Here is a 20,305-nt window from a genome sequence, read left to right on the forward strand (position 1 = left end):
AACTTGAAAGACAGCTTGGTGTTTATATATTTCTTATATTTTTGAGATATGTTTAAATCAAATTTAATGTGCTCTTCACTTAGTTTTAATTCTCCAGGATGTATACTTTGGCTCTTTGTCAAGAACAGACCTTCTGAGATTCTCAGTGGACTCATTTCTCCAAATTTGAGATCTTGCTCAATTAAAAACATGCTGTGTTTTTGGTTTGCTTTTTTTTGGTTTTATTTTGGTTTTCCTTAAATGAAATAAGTACAGTATTGTGTTTTTTGAATGAAGATTTATATTGAGAGCCTTAAATTTACTGCACCCATCTCCTTGTGTTCAGAACAGGCCTAATGATGGCAAGTTTTTGTTCTCTGTCTTCTCTTGCAACAAGAAATCCTTTATTTTGCAATTGGCTAAGTTGAGAGCTCTAGAAGTTCTGTAGTGTGAGCCCAGGACCCTGATTTCCTTGTTGGGATGACTGTTTTATTTTTTATTCTGGTGGGATGCTGCATGATACTATTTGGTGTCTTCAGGACAGTGGCTTGACTCCAAAGAAATGCGTAGTTAGACTTTATATTGAGCCTAGATATAAACAGATTAGAATTACCAACTGCGTGGGAAGTTTTCTTCAAGTTAAACTTCTTCTTAACTTCCCACATTCAAATATTCTTGGACAAGGACACAATGGTTTGTTTTATAAACATGAAAGGGGTATTAAATCATTTTGAATTTCCAGTCTTGCTCTTAAAATTTGGCTGAGAGCTTATCAAAAGTCTGGGGGAGTTTCTTCAAAACATATTCCAGGGGAAGAAAACATTGCTACAGATCCTGTACAAAAGAAAATCAATACATGGAAGAAGGCCTCCCATAAGAACAAGAGATTTGCCAACCTGAAGAGAGTGCCACAGATGGCAACTCCATGAATGTAGGGAAAGTTTCTTGAATGACGTGTGAAGAAACAGATGCAGATGTGCCCTGCACTTTCTGGGAAATTGAAATTACTACTTGAAATAAATCCACAATTAAGACTTTTTTTCCCTTGAATTGCTCTATGGAGTAATTATAATAACTATTCCTTTGCTGTGTGAAAAAGTAATAAGAGATAATAAAAGAAATGGACAAGACCATGGTTCTGTTCCAATATTAGGATTTCTGAATGACATTTTTCATTCAATGTTAGATACGTGTTGCATTTGACACCCACAGTAAAATGCATCTGTCCCAGTAGAACTCTCTTACAGAGACTGTGGTCATGTGCATGTGAAATTTCATTGGGAGTCAGATGGGTTTAAGCACTGCTTCTGCAGGAAAGGCAATCTTAATGATCAGATTAGATTTGTGGATTACAAATAGCCTGCTAAATATGTCCATGGGTTCTGTGACTCTTAGTTCTTCAGGTTCCTTTCCTGGTTCTGAGTTATGAGGAATAGTTTGCAAGACAATTCATGGCATTCCTAAGTAGATTCCTGTAGCAGCTTGAAACTTCTTTGCAATGAGAGAAAGTTACCTCATGTATTTGTAAGGAGAGAGAGAAATCCACAGGTCTTCAAACAAAAAGGGATTTATTATTTCCTACAAGCAAGATCAATTTGGAATAGGGACATTGCACGAATGGGGAGCTTGTATCTCCTTTATGCACTTGATGATATCCTGGAGTTACCTATTTTTAAAAATTCTGTTTCCTTTGATAAACACTGTGGCTTTGTAGCACTGTCTGAAATGCTCCTACATCATTCAGATTTATATCTTGCAGTTGCAATCCTCTGGGTCCCTTTTATTCAGTGATGGACCAAGAAAGGAAGTTTATCTATCCTTTCCTCTGCTGGAATAAATAATGGCAGAGTTTCAAAGTCTGCATTCATATTTGTAACTTCACTAATGACACTCATATTTTTCAGTGTTAACACCTCTCTGATGTTTAATCATATTTATGTTCCTCAGAAGTGTTTATCTGGGTTAGTTTTTTAACACGTCCTTCATCTGACTCAGGGTTTTTTAGGACTGATGTCAGTAAGCAACAGATGGTGAAAAAAATTACTTGGTTCTTTCTGCACCTTATGTCAATTGCCTTATGGTGATTTATGTGTTTTAAAAGACTATGAGTGTGAATGGTGGTGGAGGAATGGTAATATATGCTGAAATTCACACTTCCAGTTGCTGGAAACATCTGACTGGGTAGCTGTTCTGGGTGTCAGTAGCTTCTTAGCAGCTGTAAACGAAGGTCTCAGTCCCTTTCTGCTCATGCAGGTCTCTCTGTTACCCAGCTCTCTCCACATCTGTCCCTGGTTGATGTTATGTTTAGCAGTAGCACTGTGTGTGACATTTGATTGTCATCTGTGTTCTGAGTTTGCTGTTATTTTTAGTCTGAGTCTTGACAGGGTTATGCAACTGTAACAGCAGAACCAGACTACTGTCTCCAGATGTCCGGGGAAACAGGAACATGCTTTTCTCATCCCATGAAAATGAGTGAGGAGCAGAGTTATTTCTTTAGCTCCCAGTTACTTTCCTAGAGAGAGGAGCCTGGAGATAGAAGAGCTGTTGGTGAAGCAAAGGTGAGAATGCAGACAGCGTCCCTTCTGCAGGCAGCCACCTCAGCGGAGGAATAAGAAGACATCTCTTTCCACTTCCCATACAAATAAATGAATTTTGTTTCAGTTGGCACTGAAATGGAAATGAGTTACAATGTGAAGTTGATCTTTTGAATCGGAAAAATAACTGATGATGGTGCCTATCGTGTTTTTTAATTTGGAAATATTTGTATTCTTAGTCATGGCAGTAAAGTGTATGGACACGGATTTGCTTGTGAAAGTGGATACAGCTTTAAAATACATTATTCTAAGTAAGATGATGATTGTGATATGGTTATACTTAAGATCCTTTGTTCATTTTCTTGCTGTCAAATACAGCTGGGAAACAGAGCTCCTGTTCCTAAGCGCTGAAAGAAAGTGGTGAACAAGGTGTTTTGTCTTCTCCTCCTTTTGATTGATTCCTGTGGAATATTTGCCACAAATTTAAAATCTGTTCCAGATGGTTTCTGATGAAGAGTGAGCTTACTAAAACTTCTGCTTGGAGAAATAGAGGAAAGGCAAGAAAAAGCAAAGGAAAAAAAAATTCCCAAGCCATTGCAAAACTGTTCACTATCCAGCAGTTATCTCTCCGATAAATGCTGACAGGTGAAAAAATGTGGTTGTAGAAGTGCTGACATGAACTGAAGGCATTCTATTCATCTGTTCATCAAAGTCTTTGGTGTTTTTTGGGGTCTTTTGTTTTGTTTTTTTTTTCCCAAAGAAGAAATTTTTTCTCTCTGGGTGTGGCACACAGAGCAGCCCCGTGTTGAGATGTTGGCTCAGGAGCAGGGTGGGGAGTGGTGTGTGTTAGCACGGCCTTATCAACAGAGCTGTTGGATGTGGAGGGAGTATGGGCTGATGCGGGAGGGAACTTGTCCTGAGCAGGCACAGTTCTGCACTGCACACCAGAGGCTATGACCATTATTTTGCTCTGAAGGGATGGTAAGATTACAAGCACTTCACGTAACTGTCTTGCATAGCAGTGTATCATTCCAATCTCATCTGTCACAAGTATTACTTTAAGTGCAATTACTCAGAAGTGAGACCAAAACTATGTCAGGAGTTAATCCATTCTTCTGTATTTCAATAAGTAAAAATAAAGTAAATATCTGTGAGCTAAAGTTCCCTGGGCACTATGCCTATCAGATATATGTCATTACGAGAAGGTATAGCTTTTGAAGAGGAGCATTTTTGCTCACTATCACAGTTTTATTCTTTAAAATAGGTTGTTTACAGCATAAACTAATTTTGCAATGTGCGTTTTTTTTTTTAATTGTTATTGTAAAAAGTCTTGGAGGAAAAAGTTCTGAAACAAACTTTGTATTTCTGGAACAAATTTGAAGTATGAAGTGTTAGAAGAGTTGAAAAATAGCAATTTTCAAAAGTGCAATTTTCTTTTTCAGAAGTGGTAATGCATATTTCTGATCAAGTGAACTTAATTTTTAGTCTTCTTAGTCTTTTTACGTAGTCTTCTAAGTAAAAAACTGAGTCTTTTTCTACTGCATTTGGTTACTAATGGTTATGTCATGTAAAAGTGAGAAATCCTCAGAAACAAGACATTCACTTGTGACTCTGAGTTGAAAAGGAGATGTGAGGTTGCCTTCCACTTTGTACCTTAGCAGTCATTGGCTCATAAGATTAGAGTGGAGATGAGAACAACTGGTTGATCATCTTTCTGGGAGATTCAGCTCTGTAGGTAATTAATACTGGGTCATTTTGTCCTGCCAACGGTGAATGAGTTCACTTTTTGCTACATTAGTTTGTAAAGCAGTGCTCATAGACAACAGAGCAAGCTGTGTACAGCCTTGTGGGTCTTTGTGTCAGTGTGAGATAAGGTGGGTGTTCTTCTCAAGGACGCCCCTTCCTCTGGGGGCAGAGGCATCAGGAACTATAAGGAAATACTGGAGGGCCTGTTTGCTGCTTGTTGACTGTATTGCTACTATGCGCGTGGGTGAGTTTTGGTTAAAGAATGCTGCATGCATGACTCTTTAGGAAAAGAAGAAAAAATTCTTGTTCCATTTTTTCTCATGTTTGCTGGTTGATACCAAGAGGGAGTGTTACCAGAAATTAAAGAGCATTGTACATAAGGGCTTTATGCAGAATGGAAGGAAATCAGACTTTTCTCACCAGTTTAGACCTCTCCTCTTTGTATCACATTGTTGGAAGTACTTATCTGGCTGGCTAATGAAGGTGGGGTTTTTTGTCACTGTTGGTTTGTTTTGAATTTTTTTAAACTCTTTTTCCTTGAAAATAATTTATTTCCAGCAGTTCTTATTCTATAGAATTTAAATCACCTTACCTCTTTTAATATTTACTTACTTTACCAAGCTCTTGTGTTGTTCATATAGTCCATCAAGGAACAGTGTAGGGCTCCATTCAGGTTTTGGTGGTTTTCCCTGCAGCTTTTGTACAGTTTTGCTATAATAGGCAATGAAGATGTTTAAGCCATAAATTGTAACATTTCAGTCTCTGACAGAAGGCCAAGTCCATATGGCCTAGTGCTGGACCCACTTGCCTTGGTAGGGCAGTTCCCTGATGTCTAGTAAGGTGATTAGGGGTAAAAAAACCTAACCAACCAACAAAAAAGCCCCCCAAACTTCACCAGTTTAGAATGTTCCAGAGAATGTGGGAACCAGCTGGTAAATGTCTTACTGGAGAGCAGCACAAGTGAAAAGGCCTGAATAATCGTGACCTGAGGACAGTGCCTTATTGGTAAGAGGGATCTTAACTGTATCTCTTCCTGGAAGAGCTGGCCACTCATGACACATTCATGGATTGTCATTTAGAACACCTTGGTTTGGAGGGGGAGATGCATTTGCTTCAACATTTGACTTAGGCTGAGCTTTTGCCCTAGAATCTTTTCATCTGGGGTATGTGCCAGTGTCTCATTCACATGTTATACCTAGTAGCAAAGGCTGCTACATCTGTAGCCTGTTTTAGTCATCTGAATTGCGTGGTAATCGAGGATTTTTTCAGAACAATGAGGATATAATGGATATTAACCATGGGATAACTAAGAATAATTACGGCATTACAGGCAGGAATCCGGTGCTGAGTTGTCCTAGCTTTGAGAGTTGGACACTTGGCCTCCTGGAGACTGAGAAGTTTCAAAGGTCATTCAGCTGCTGATTCCTTTTCCCTTCTGCATTTTGGTCTCTTATTTCAGATCAGCTGGATATAAGAATGAATGAACAGCATCACCTCTGTCTTTTAGCCAACTACCCTTGCCTGCTCAGGGTTAGACATTTTTTTCAGTAGCACTTTTTCCAATTAATATTTTCACCGAATATATTTTTTTTTGTGTTACTGGAAAAATAAGCATGAAAGTTAGGCCAAATTTTAGTCTAAATGAACCATTTTTAAAGAATATAATTGCATAGCTTTCTTAATAATCTTGCAGCTGTAAAGTTGTTAAAACAGGATGCAAACACCATGCAATATCCTGTTGAAGTAGAAGACACATTACTTCAGTGTAGTTGGCAGAATTAATTTCTTCTCATGCTAAAGCACACAAGAGTCTGGATAGGATAACACTAAGAAGGATACATAATATTCTCAAACCTCCAGTAGAAATATGTGAAATATGTGGAAGAGATCTTTTTACATATTTCTTGAACACAAAAGGGTATAACAAGCAATACATTATTCTGTTAACAATAATTACACTACTTTTGTTTACCAAAGTAAATTCAAAAATAGTGAGTGGATGGCTAATTTTTTCTTCACCTTCTGTCTTGTTTTCTGCTGTTGTGGCTTTTGACAGAATTCTAGTTTTCAAATGAGGAGTCAGTAGCCCTTTGGTACTAGTCCTGCACTCTTGAAGCCAGTTTTTCTGAACACGTAGTTTCCACTTCTGAATTAAGTACTCTTAAAATTTTTGTGGACTAAAACTAAACACATCGTTTATGAGGCTGGTTTTTTCCTCTTCTTTCCAAATTCATGTTTATTGTGAATTTTTTTATTGCCCCTCACTTGCTCTCCAGTATTTTTCATATAACAGGTGAAACACCAATTCTATACAAATTATTATCTTTAAATGGAGGAAAGAAAACTGTTGGTATAAATATGAAATAATAATATGTAACAGCTGTTAGAATTCTACATGTAGAAAGCTGATGTGTCTATGAAGCAGGATTAAATTTCTTCAAAGGCCTAGTCTGGCTAACATAGAAAAATGAAAAATAAATTCTAGAAGGACAAGGTTATCATGTGATACACGTGATATATGATTTTCTGGTTTTTTGGGGTTTTTTTGAGATTCCTTTTAAATTTTGTATGGCACACACTGTACATACCGTTCTTAAAAATGAATTAAATATTTTAGCTATAAATCAACTTGTCCACTGCTGTGAAAGATGATAAAAATCTTTAAAGGTTTGTACAGCACCTTTTATTTTCTATACATTAAGACTGAAATATTTTAAATAGTCACTTATGAATGGTGAAGTCAGGCTTATATTTTATCAAGTGCTCTTCTCTTCCTGTCTAAGGGAAGGTGCTTTAAAGTACTTCAGATGATACAAAATAAAACCTAATTTGCTTCTAATTCTGTGTATTAATAGCTCTGCTTTTTATGTCTCTTCGCAATTGTGTATTATTGCTATTATTTGGCTGTGAACAACAGCAGAACTTCACAGGTGAAAATCACATTTCTGAAATTTTGTCAATAGGGACTGTTAGAAAACATGGTGAAGCACAGTTTAAAAGGAAGCCTGAAGAGCAGGAAGTGTGAATGGACTTTGCACATATGTTGTAATTTCCAGTTTAAGCCTTTTTGTTCAGTGTTTGCTGTAGATGAGCCCATCCTTTGAAAGCTAAGAAACCAAAGGGTTTTCTGGATGCTTTATATGAAAAAATACATAAGAGAAGGTTTGAATGGAAATGTAATCTCTGTTAACAGTCCTCTTTATGTAGCAATAGAGGGAAAAAAAGCTTTTGAGTACACAGCTCTAGGAATAGAAAGCAGTAAATTTTGAGGTAAATATAATTCAAGAAAAAGTCATCTGAAATTAATTTTGCAAATTGATTAGACAATTTTTAGAAGCAGTAACAAGCCTAAAATGCTAAAATTACATTAATTTTGATACTGCAAACTGACAAATGTATCCAGAATACCCAGAAATTTCTATCCCATCTGGTTTGCCAAGAAACTCATCTTTATAGGTGCTTTTTCTGGTGATGGAATTCCATTGATCCTAAATGGGATTTTCCATTGTTTTGGACATCTGTGTACGGCTCCTTTTGCAGAAGGAGACCTCTGCAAATACCAGAGAAACTGTAGAAGATGGGTTAATTTGCTTTTTTGGGTCCTTTGTTGTTGCATCAGTGACAAACTAAAACTGATTTTATGCTCTGAAATTTTTTCTAGATAGTTTTGAGTGTCAGAACTGAGGAATATGTATGTTTGACAAAATAATAATGTAGTGCAGTGCCAACATGTGAAAGCAGTGCAGCTGCTGTTTCCTAATCTTTTATCTTGCTAAAATTATATTCAGTCATTTACTCTTGCACCTTAGCTTGATAAGGCACTCATCTCTCCAGACACATACACTAGATAAGTGGAGATAAACACAAAATAAAAATATTGGAACAGTTGCAGTAGGGAATAGTAAAAACGTTGCAGCTAGGTTTTGGGGAGTTTAATTCATAATTCTGAGAAACATAATGGTAGAGCTCTTGCAACTGCTTAAATAAATACAAATTTTCCTGGCAGTGTCTAGCGGAGTTTGCTGGAGGAGGCTTTGATATAAATAGAGGTTCTAAATATTTGACACAGACTTGTTAGCAAGACATTCAGTGACTTCCAGCTAATGAAGGAAGACATTTAAAGCACACAGTTGCTGTTTTCTGTATTTGTACTGGGAAACTGACTGCTAGGTGCTCTACAAGAAGTGGAGCAAGCTCAGTCCTCAAGAAAGAAGAAAATGAGTATAATATTGCGCTGAAAATAAGTAAGCTGTTTAACATGATTAAAATCTGGTTGACATAATGCCAAAAATAACTGGATAGTAGTATTACCTGCTAGTGTTATTATTCTGCTACCAGAATGACTGAGCACATTGGTCCTTCTCATTGAAATGGAAAAGCCTTCAGGCCATAAAAGGCCTTAAACCACTATTGTACCTCTTCCTATGAATGCCACAGAATTTGTTCCCACCCTGAAATTAAACTGGAAAAAAACCCAAAAAACCAAAAAGTTGATTTATGGATTTGTCCTGATATCAGGAGTGTCCTCTTTGCCATTCTTTCCAAGAAGGCCGCTAATGGCCATTGTACATTCTGTGCTCCTCTGTAGAGGACCCTGAGAGTAGGTGCATAATAGCAGAGCTGCCCTCCCTCTTCTCAAGTACATTGACTTTAGAGCTCTGATAATTGCTTGCAGAATTCCCTGTGGGATAGGTCCTATTTACTCTATCTTGCAGGTTTTTTATAGTTACAAATGTAGGTGTAAGTCTTCAGTTGATATTTAAGACTGTGGCTATAAGGAAAATTTACTAAGTGACAAGAGCAATTCTTACAGGAAAATGAGAAGCTGCTCTTAAAGATTCTGGATTTCACTCAGAAAACCCCTCTATCAAGCTTTGGTGGATTTTGTAGTACTTGACAGATTTTTTTAAGGCTGATTGTGGAATCATGTCAGTTCAGAAATAAAGAATAGGTGCTTCTTATTTTTCCTGCTTGCTAGGCACCCATGCATTTCACGTGCTTCTAAGGCAACCTGCAGATGTGGAGTGTATACCCAGAGTTTTCTATCAAGGCTATTAGGGAAATCAAATCAGTTGTTCAAAACATTTGCTGGTTTGGGAAACAAAAGTTGTAGTTATTGTATGGATTTGCTAATAGAGAACCTTTACACTTTTGTTTTATAATTAAAGTGGACAGATGTGATGATGATGAGGACCAATTAATGCATAACTTGTTAACTCATTCCCACTATTGTTTCCATTATACTATTCCATGATATTCCATGATACACTATTGTTTTCAGGAAGTTGTGTCTGGTGAAACTTATTTTCTTTTGGAATACATGTTTCTGGCACGGCTAAAGATGTATATGTATTCCAAAACCAAATAGTTTTGGATATAGCTGAGAAGACTTCATTGATACAAGTCTCCATCACTGGGCTACTCAAGAACCATCTGGACACAATCCTGTGTCGTGTGGTCTGGGATGACCCTGCTTGAGCAGGGAGGTTGGGCCAGATGACCCACTTTGGTTCCTTCCAACTTGACCTAACCTTTGATTCTGAGATTTATTTTAAGCATAAACTTGAATACCTTTGAAAAAATCCTTTAAATAAGTGGTCAAAAGTTGACAAGGTCAATTGTAAACTCAAGTGGGAAATACTTTGTGCCATTGAATTTGTTTTTATCAGGTCAATTAAACAATATGTTGTTTTTCTTTTCTCTCATTGCAGCCTGTGCTTTCCGTTACAATGGGCTCTCCTTTGTCTACCTCATCTACCTCCTGCTCATTCCTCTGTTTTCAGAACCCACAAAAGCAACCATGCAAGGTAAGAAGTTCATTGCTTCATTCTTCAGAGTCTGTGGTGCACAGAGTACATGCAAAAGCTTTGGTGTAGTAGAAGAAGAAGTCCTGAGTGCATCCCCCTCATTAAGTGATCTGACTTGCAAAACATTCTGTAAATTCCCTGATGTTGTAGTTTTACAATATGGTGGCCTTGGTGCCCAAGGACTTCCAACATGCTCGCCCCTAAATTGCATCAGGGCTGTCTGATAGCACTACTGGGCATTCCTTTTTATGACATCATTTCCTCTGGAATACTGATGTGGTCTGGGTGAAAAATGAATTTTCAGAACCTTCCCAAAGCTATCCTGTCATAGATTGTGCTCTAGGTCTGAATTGGTATTTAATTATGATAATTAAATTTGATACCAGATTTTTCATTCAATTGTATTTTAGGTACTTATTTAAACAACTGACATTTTGGCATTATACTGCTGCCTTAGCAAAATAACTCAAAGGGCTTGCTTTTAGAGATGACGAATGACTGCATCAGGCATTCAAGCATTTATGTCTCACATACAGCAGTGTGCCATTCTGCCTTGTCTAGGGCAAGAATATAATACTTCTGAAAGGGGTGTTTACATTCCCCTGTAATGAGGAGGAAAGGGGTTCTTTATAGGTCTGCAAATAGTTTATATATTTTGAATTATAAAGCTTTGATTGGTATAGAATCATAGAATGCTTAGGGTTGGAAGGGTAGGTAAAGATCATCTGATTCCATTGGCAGGGATGTCACTCACTAGATTAGGTTGCTCAGGGCCCCATCTAACCTGGCCTCAAACACTTCCAGGAATGGGATAGTCACAACTTCTCTGGACACCCTATTCCAGTGTTTCACCACCTTCTGAGTAAAGAATATCTTCCTAATATCTCATCCAAACCTGCCCTCTTTCAGTTTTAAACCATTGCTGTTGTCCTGTCACTATCTACCTGCAAAAACAGTCCCTCTCTCCTTTTCATAAGTCTTCTTTTAAGAACAGGAATGCTGCAATGAGTTCTCCCTGGAGCCCTCTCTTCTCCATTCTGAACAATCCCAGTTCTTCCAGCACGTCTTTGTAGATCAGTTGCTTCTGTCTTTTGGTGGGGATCCATACCAATATTGTCTGTGTCAGTAGCCAGTGGAACCAGAAAAACAGGCCTGAAAAATAAACTAAGCAAGCATAAAAAGTGGGAAATCCCACTCTTGGTGAGGCTGTCAGTCATTTTTACAAGGGAATATTACAAGGACAGTGTAAGCATGGAACATCAGTAAATGTCCAGCTGTGAGTTAGAGTTTCTCTTAAAGGTGCTGAAGGTATGAACTGAAAGGGAAAGACTCACTGGGAATTTGGTTGCAGCTGCTCCAATATTTCATTGCAGATAATATGCAATTACCCTATTGGTTTTGTGTGTTTTACTTTTGTTGCCCCTTCTGTGTGTGCCAGGAGAAGTGTTTGACAGGATAAACAGAGCCATTTGCTAGATGTCAAGAGTGAGAGTGGAGAGACATACAAATTCTCTTCTTTTAGAGTATAAAAAAAGTCTATTTGATTAGGACTAAGTCCTGTGTGACTTAATGGAGTAATCTAGTTTGCCTCACTGATGGTAGCAATCTCTCCTCAGAGGAAAATGCTTTCTCAGGACTTTGGATAGTTTCCCTGTATTCTGTATCACATTGCATTGCACTTTGCCTGAATGTCATGTTATGTATGATGCGTTTGTCTGAATTAATTTCTTATATAAATTTAGTATTTGAGTGTACCCACTTTGCCCACTGTCCCTGTTACATTTCTAAACTGTGTGTGTGTGTAGCTCTATCTTTGTAGAAACTGTTGAGAGTTGTTGTTTGGATTTGTGTTTTTTGTGTCAAGAAGATGGAAAAAGAAAGAGGAAATATTGAAATATTTTAGCTAAAACCAGCCAAACCACCAGTAAATCAGAGTCAAAGAATAAATAAATTAAACTTTACTAAAAAACAACCCAAAACCAAACCAAATCAAATCTATGTTTATGTACTTTACTTGTATTTTTCCCCTAATACTTCTGTCACTCAGATAATATTTTTTTCTTGAAATTCTGTTTGTTTTGATTAAGTTTTTTAAATTCTTTTAAACTTTCTAGCTTTCCACTATTTTTTTCTTTCCTCATCATCTCCTGATACACTCAGCTCTTCAGGCAAAATCTCTGGCCAACTTTCCTATCTCTTGCACTTTCATCTGTTTTCCCAGTTTGTCACCTTGCACTTTACAGTCCCTAAACTTATGGAGCTTCTCTCCACCAAGCTTAAGGGTTTTACAGGATATAGAATTAGGAATTATTCTGAAATGCATGGTATCAGTCTAGGTTAATTTAAATTTTTACAGAAACTTAAAAGTTTAGAAATACTGGAAAAAAACTATTATACTTGCTCAAATAGTTCAGATGGTGTTTAAAGATTAATGAGTAATTTTTTTTCCTTCTTTCCCCCTTAAATATTTAATCTCATTAAAAAGGTTAATTACTAAGATAAAGTAATATTGATCCTTAAACCTGAAGATATAATTCACTGTCTATGTCTCTGCCTATGTTCCATGTATTAGTTTCAAATCTAACTGAAGGATTTGTCTCCTGTACTTCTAAAGAGGTTGGTATTTCACCTGTCAGCATCTTAAAACTAGCCTATGGAACATAGGCAGAGACAACTGTGTAAGAAACATTATTGCAAAGAACATCTTCTTGTCTACAGCAGTAACTTAAAGCCTGGCCAATTTTTCAAGGGTTGCTAATGGGAACAGTTTTTGAGGCATTTACCTCTTTGTATGTGTAGTGAAGCCCTGTGATTTCAGCAGTAATTCTTCTGTATGAATTATCTCTAAATTCAGTAACTGATTTGTTTTCTATTTCTCTGGAGCTGACAAATACACAGTAAATTGTGCAGCACTCTGGTTTCTAACTTCTTTCTTTGTGAGATTGTTTATATTAGCGATATGTTTTTTCCTTTGTGTCTAATGTCCACTGCAGTTATGTCTTCATCCTTAATAAAGGCTTGTACATGATGTTTTTATAGAAATAATAAAACATCACAACATAGATTGGTCCAGTCTTGGGCAAATGGCTCATGTAGCTGTACTAAATACCTGTTTTATGTGGCTTTTTTTCCCCAGTAAGAGATGCGATTTTACATTTACATAGGTTTTATTTCACTTTATTTAATTTCATATTTTTTGATTAATAACACTCTGTAGCCAGTCATGATGTAAATAAAAAAAATGAGGGGGGGAATCAGTTACTTTCACACATGGACTAGGTTTTTCTCAGTTTTCTTATGTTAATGGCAAAAAAAATGGGTTTGCTGCTGAATTAATTCACTGCTCAGGATGACAAAACTTGTATTTATGCTGGAAAAATTAACTTGTCACAGCACTCAGATCAGTAAAAATGATGTTTTAAAAATGCTTAGATGGATAAAATGATGAATTGTAATTAAAAAATTGTTAATTCAGCATTATTCGAAGTGTGGCTGAAACGAAGGTAAAGAAATGGAACAATGGAATTTGTTTTGCAGATATTAGAGGATTTGTGATTTGTAATAATCTGCACAGAATTGTATGATACAGAAGAGTTGCAGTAACAAATTTGGATCCCCAAATATAGCTGAAGGATTTTCAGGAGAGTATTGATCCAAGTGAATATGGGAAAAAACTTTATGCAAACATTATTTTGAGTTTCATACGAGAGCAATGCCCCTATGTGCACTCATCAATTCTACAATGCATCTGTTTTACTAGCAGTCTTTCTGTGCTCATTCACTTCTTTTATAAGTTAGAAAATACTGTTGAGCAGTAACAAGTGGGATTCCTACTGGATTGGACACATGTTTTCTTATGGAGACACGTCAGGCTGCTACATAACATCCTTTGACTTAAAGCACTGCTTCTCAGCTAGGTTTCTCCACTCCTAACATTATAAGGTATTCTCTTGGGAGTGAACAGTGTGTTATTGGGCCAAATCCAATAAGAAGTACCTGTTCTTGGAAATTTTAGCAATGCGAGAGTGAAAATGGAGCCGTATCTTTACATTAACCACTTTCACAAATGCATCTTGCATCTTAAGAGCCTGTGAACATTTCTGTTATTGGTACTGTGTGATTTCTCACTATTTAGGACCAAAACATTTTCTTAAGAGATGAATTAGAACCCCCTTCAAATAAGAGAGAGTGAACTCACAAGAAGCATTGGACTGACACTGTTGGGCACAAGAATCTTGTATTTTTCTTAAGTTGTGTGTGATAACAAATACTCACTCATGACTTTTTCACCGCCTCGCAATGCTGTTGCCAAATGGGAACACCACTCTAAGGACGGGCACTCCAGTGCCTGAACTGTTTCACTTTTTGGCTTTCACATACTAGACTGTAAGAAGGGATTCCCAGTAAGTGGCTGATTAGACAGTGTGTCACCCATTTATATTTCCACGTTTTATATGACTGCTGGCAGTGTTTTTGGATCCAGGTATGGCAGAAACTCAGCAGAATGTTGATAGAAGACTTGCAAGCAAAGCAGAACCATCAGAACTGGGACAAGAATCAGAAGTCAGGAGGAGAAAATAACTAGAAAATTTTTTAACTTGCAATTAACTATTTGATTCGGACTTTCTTTTGTGTGGTTATTAATGACATGAATCTTTGGAAAGATTCAAATGTAGAGAAGCGAAATGAGTCTTGGTAAAAAGGGCAAAAATTCTTCAGAGGCTTTTGAAATAAGGTGTTTGGAATTAGACTGGTGTGGGGTTTTTTGGATAGAGGTGAAACTACTAAATTATACAAGAAAAATCTAGTTTATCTAGTTTAAGGAAGGCTGACACTATCACAAACTGTGTTCATTGTAGGAATGAGCACTTTTATAGCTGCATTGGATTTTGTATTATTTTATTTATTTTAAAGCAATACTTCTGCCTATGTATTAAATAGCATTTGTTTTAGGGAAAGAAAAAAGTCAATTTCAGTTGATCTGAAAGTGATCTCTTTAGTTATTTTAATGTTTCTAGTTGATCCTGAGCCCTGCCGTGATCACCCTGCCCTGGTGATAGTCAGCTTCAGACTAAACATGCCATGGTTTAATAAAACTCTTAAATTAAAATTAAATTAAATTAGTTTAATTTAACTCTAGCCATGACTAAAGAGCTAGAGCCAAACCCAAGCTTCCTTTTAACCCCAAAGTACAAGTAAATTCAAATTTATTACATAGAGAAGTAATTTAGAGGTGCAAATAAGGAATTTTTGTTCTTGGGAATAAGTTTGAAAATGTTCTTGCATTTTTTCCCCTGATTCATTAACCTACATGCAACACCTAATAATATCAATTTTACTTTATAGAGCTTCTGAAGGTGACTTTTCTAGCTGTCCTTTCTGTTTTTCTTTTTTAAAATAATTGAAAATTAGTCCATTTTCTTCCTTTCTAGGAAGGATGTGCAAAATAAAACTTTTATTATTGTTGTATTTGGAGGATGAAAGAGTGCAGAAATGGGATTGTAATCAAGAAACAGCATGGTAGCTAAGGGGAGTTTGCTGTGAGCTAGCAGTCCTCCTATCTAATGCCACTAAAGCATAAGTAGAGATTTCTGCCCTGAGTTTGAATGAGACAAGCACAGAAAATGTGGTTTAGAATCCAGCTGTGAAGTTGAGCACTGTCAAAAGCACTTTCCTGAATGTGCTCGCATTCTCAAATTAGGGATCTGATGTAGGCTTACTGTAGTTGTAAAAGGATTTTAAACTCAGAATGACCTTATGTTATGTTTTAAAATTGAGTTAAATAATGAAAATGTGTTTTACAAAATCATATGAAAATAGCAGCACCTTAGAATGTAAAGTAGGATTAAATGTCGGCCATGTAGTCCAGTAATCCTAGTTCTGATTAGTCAGGCCACAGATTATGATGGAAAGAGGGTGGTGCTGGGTATGCCAGGACAGCCAAACTTCAACAATTTGTTCTCTATTCTTTGTCCTGAAGCATGAATTTCTCCGACTTAAATTGCCTTTGTTCTTTTTACTGCGCTTTGTACGTAAATGATTGCAGAAGTGTTACGCTTCTATTTTTTTGTTTCCATTCGTTTTTGCCTTTTTTTTTTTCCTTTTTTGGGTTCATTGGCATAATTTGGTTATTTTATGTGCATTACATACAGCAGGAATCATGACCTTCCATCCAAACCAGGAACCTTCTCCCGCCCTGTTTTCCCCACAGTGGGAATGGACCAGCCCTTGAGGCAGCAGTTTCCTCGTGACGATTCTGAGACCTCTTATCGAGCTCTGTCAAAAGCTGTGTGATACAGAGTTAAAAGGGAATCAAAAATGTTTACAGTGCTGTAGCTTTTTAGGTCTGTCAATGAGCAAGTAGATTGGAGAGAAATTGCAGGGATATTTTTGAATCTGCTTCTACACTAGACTAATTTAAAAGTCAAAATTACATTTCAGCAAGAAGGTAGGAGGTTGATAAGATCTTGGCCAGATTCAGATAATACTAGAGGAGAAAATCAACATGCAATTGTTATGGTCTACTATAAATTAGAGGATGAATGATCCTAATAATCATACAGCCAAATATTTCCCTAGGGCATGCAACTTCTTAAACAATTACTGACTTGTGAAGAGTCAGTGTTGTTTTAAAATTGGGTTTGGAGGGACTACAGACGTCAGAGAGAGTTAGTCATCACTATTCTTATGATCCAAAATTAACAGAAAATAATCTTTAAGGTTTTCTTAACCTGAAGTGCAACATAAGTTCAGGGAAACTAGATAGTGACTGAAGAGCTCAAGCATTTGGATGTGGTGACATTTTCTAGTAAAACATGCAACAATCTTTCTAGAACTCCCATCTCAAGCATGGGTGGCTTTTAGAGGAGAAGTCCAGACCTAACTTGCTGACTAACAACTTCCACAAACAACATTAAGAATAAACAGAGTTTGAAAGGAATGAGTAAAAGGGGAATAATCTTAGAGGTCAGAAGTGGTCAGATGAAATAGAATTTGCCATAAGTCAGATGAGTTAAACTCTTCCAAGGAAACTGAAACAAGGAATAAAAAATGTGTTTATCTATATGAATATAAAATAATTAAAAGCATGGCATGCAGTAAGGATGAAGTAGGAATCAAATATCATCTAGGTATGCCCCAAATTTTAGATTGTGTGCTTCAGCTTTGAATCAAGGCAATGCTATTCAACACAAAGGCTAAAGCACCATCTGGGAAAGAGGCTGGAAAAAGAAAACCTACTGTATGTGAGGAAAAAGTAAGACCCAAGGAGTTTAAATGTTAAACTTTTAAAGACTGCATAATCTCCTTCCTAAATCTGAGTTCACACTCAAATTGATACCCCAAATTGAAGAACGATAATATTAGCTCAAATACAGAAAATACGGGGAAATGGTCTTGCGTGTTAACTCCTGTGATATGAACTACTGTGAACTTGTATTTTTTCAAATTTTGGAGTATATTCATAAGAGAAGAATAAATAAATATCTTGAGGCTACTGGAAAAAAAAAGAGATTAAATGAAAATGTCTGTTCTAAAAAGGAGTTGTGCTAAGCAACCTAGATAATGCTTTGGTAAGGTCAGTTCAGATTGAGTCCCAAGAAGCTGATGCTAATGTACACAAGTAAGATAAAAACAACTCATCTCATGGCTTAAAATAGGTTTCCTACTTTTTCAGTCTGCAAAGGGAAACTGTCATTTTGGATTTTGATTTGAGGAGAAGGAGGACTTTTTGAGTTAAATGGGGTTGCTGGCAGACCATCTAGAAACTGAATGCATGGTGGACCAGAGATAGTTTTCTAGGTTTCAGGCTTCTAATGAACAGAGTGAACCTAAAGACCCATCCAACTTCATAGTGGAAAATAATCCTTTTATGAACCAGAATACATCCTGTGATGATGGGAAGTAGAATAACTCAGCCGATGCCTCTACACCCGCATTACCGACATCACTTGCCCAATTTCTCCAGAAAACCTGTATATAAATGGTAAGAGTCAGATGGTTTGTCGAGGTTTTCTGTCCCTGTTTTGAGTAGTTTGGGGAGGGTTATTTGTTTTATTTTACCTTAGGCTGAATTAACAGTTGCTGGCTTGAAACTGTCTGGTGGTTTGGTTCAGGAGATGGACAATGTTGGAAGATTTGGAGCGTTACTGTGGTCATCAGAACTGTTTTCAAGAGTTCAACAGTCAGAAGAACTGTATATTGTCTTAGAGGATTATGCTTGGCTTTGGAAAATGAAAGAGTAAGAAGAATTTAAAACATATTTTGGGCCTCCCTATGTTCATCTTTCATACTCCTGTATGTTAAACAACCAAATTTTATCATGCTTTCTTACAGGAAGGGTACAAAACCCAGTAAGCTAATAGGTACATTTTTTTATTATTATGGCTGACCTGTAGGTGAGAGGAATTCCAATAAAATCAGTGCAGGTTTTCAAAAGCAATGCAGCTGTTCCCATTAACTCCAATTCTATGGCCTTGTTTGAAGACAGCCACACTACAGAGAGTCACATCCTGAATCTACTATACCAGATGGTGTCTGAAGAGCCATTAAGAAATGAGCCTTGGACCGTATTAGACAGCAAGGCAGCTGATGGCATCAGCTTGACTTGTCATTGCAATGTCTTGGCATCAGCTTTTTTCTATTAATTACTCTCTGGTAGCACCAGAAATTTTTCCACTGAGGTAGATATTATTTCTTTAAAATTCATATTTAATTTAGTTTTCTTCTGTGTTTTCCCTTCTTATTTGACCTTATTTCAAATAGGTTCTTGTCAGCAAGAGATTTGGTCCTCAAGTTAAGTGCTAAGCATGGATTTTATTTTCTTTTACTCTGAATTTCATCCTCACACATGGAAAAGTATGTACTCTTGACAGGAGCTTATTATGACAGAAAATAATACTGCCTTTAGAGCAGAGTAATTGGTAGATATTAGGCCTCATTTATCAGATTTCATAGCTAAGCCTGACTTCCTGTGGATGCTCCTGTGTCTATAATGGATTTGAATCCAGATTCTGCATCCCCAGGAATTTGGGAAGCCTAAAGTAGAAATCTAGATTGGTGTTAATTCTTTGCAGATCAGCACTGTACTTTCATGTCATAGTGAGCCTCAGAGACAATCTCCGCTATAAGAATACTGCATCCTTGTATTTTTCTTTCCTTCTCTTGAAATCATCTACCTTCCTTTCCACTTGTTAGTTGTATGCCTTAACAGATCTTTTTTGTTGTCACCTAGTAGATTGATCTGTGCTCCAACTGCTTTGTTCCTTTCATGAACACAGAACTACCCTTGCTATGTGGCTGAACAAGAAGCTAGGAGGGTGTGACACACACTGTTTATGAACTGCTTTTTTTTCAAAGGATTTAAGAGTTAAAGGAGAACTAGGTAGCAAAGTCTTGGTTGTTCACCAGTTGTATTTCTGATTGTTCTGAGAAATCATTTGGTGTTGCAGTGATACAGGCCCTGGCATTTTCAAGCCCATCTAGACAAATGTCTATGTAGTTTGTGTAGATGTGGTGCTCCACTCAGCCTGAGAACTTGTCATGCTTTTATGGGTGAAGATTGTTCTCAAATGCTCTTTTGGAACCCATTCCTGAAGACAGGAATATGGAGCTGCTGTTATCATGGAATCATTTAGGTTTGAACAAACATTTAATATCTTCCTGGATCCTAAGTAATCCTGGTTCTAGTGCCGCTAGGGCACATCTATCCATCATCTGACTGGAAGGTGCTTCTCTTAATTTCCCTAGTTTTTGCAGCACTGATAACCAACAGAGGCACAACTGGCAAGGAAGGTTTTCAAATCATTGGCAACTGGTAAGTGGAAGAAGAATGTCCCCTCCTCCTGCTATCTCCATTGTCTGAAACATATGCAAGCTGTCTGGAGTTGCAATCACAGGGACTGAATTGTCAGCAAGAAAACTGCTCATTTACAAACTCTCACAAAGCTTGGATTAAATTTTTCATGATAATAGCTTTTTGTCACTACTGTTTATATTTGAATGACAGTAACGTGAGTTGGATTTTTTCATAAAATAAATAAATAGTGTTCAGCAGGCTGCTCAGGGCTGGGAGGGGGACCATGTATGTGTGGAGCAGGAGGCAGGAACAAGATGCTGATTCATTTGTCTTTACATGCCAAGAGCAGCACCTAACTGACAGTCAGCAAGAGGTTGTCCATCAAATATTTATGATGTGGACATTTCAAAGGGCTTTTAGAGGCCCCCACAAATATCACTGAT

At 37.0% G+C, this 20,305-nt stretch overlaps 1 protein-coding gene across 1 annotated transcript in view; it reads left to right on the forward strand.

Annotated features, from left to right (window-relative positions):
* The window catches only part of PIEZO2 (piezo type mechanosensitive ion channel component 2), a 285,479-nt gene that overhangs the window by 40,367 nt on the left and 224,807 nt on the right, over positions 1–20,305 (forward strand). Inside the window, exon 2 of the mRNA XM_036378969.2 lies at positions 9,971–10,066. Coding sequence (XP_036234862.1) covers positions 9,971–10,066 — 96 coding nt within the window. The remainder of the gene's footprint in view (positions 1–9,970; positions 10,067–20,305) is intronic.

This window comes from Molothrus ater, chromosome 1 (genome assembly GCF_012460135.2).
Source record: "Molothrus ater isolate BHLD 08-10-18 breed brown headed cowbird chromosome 1, BPBGC_Mater_1.1, whole genome shotgun sequence".
Classification (NCBI taxonomy): domain Eukaryota; kingdom Metazoa; phylum Chordata; class Aves; order Passeriformes; family Icteridae; genus Molothrus; species Molothrus ater.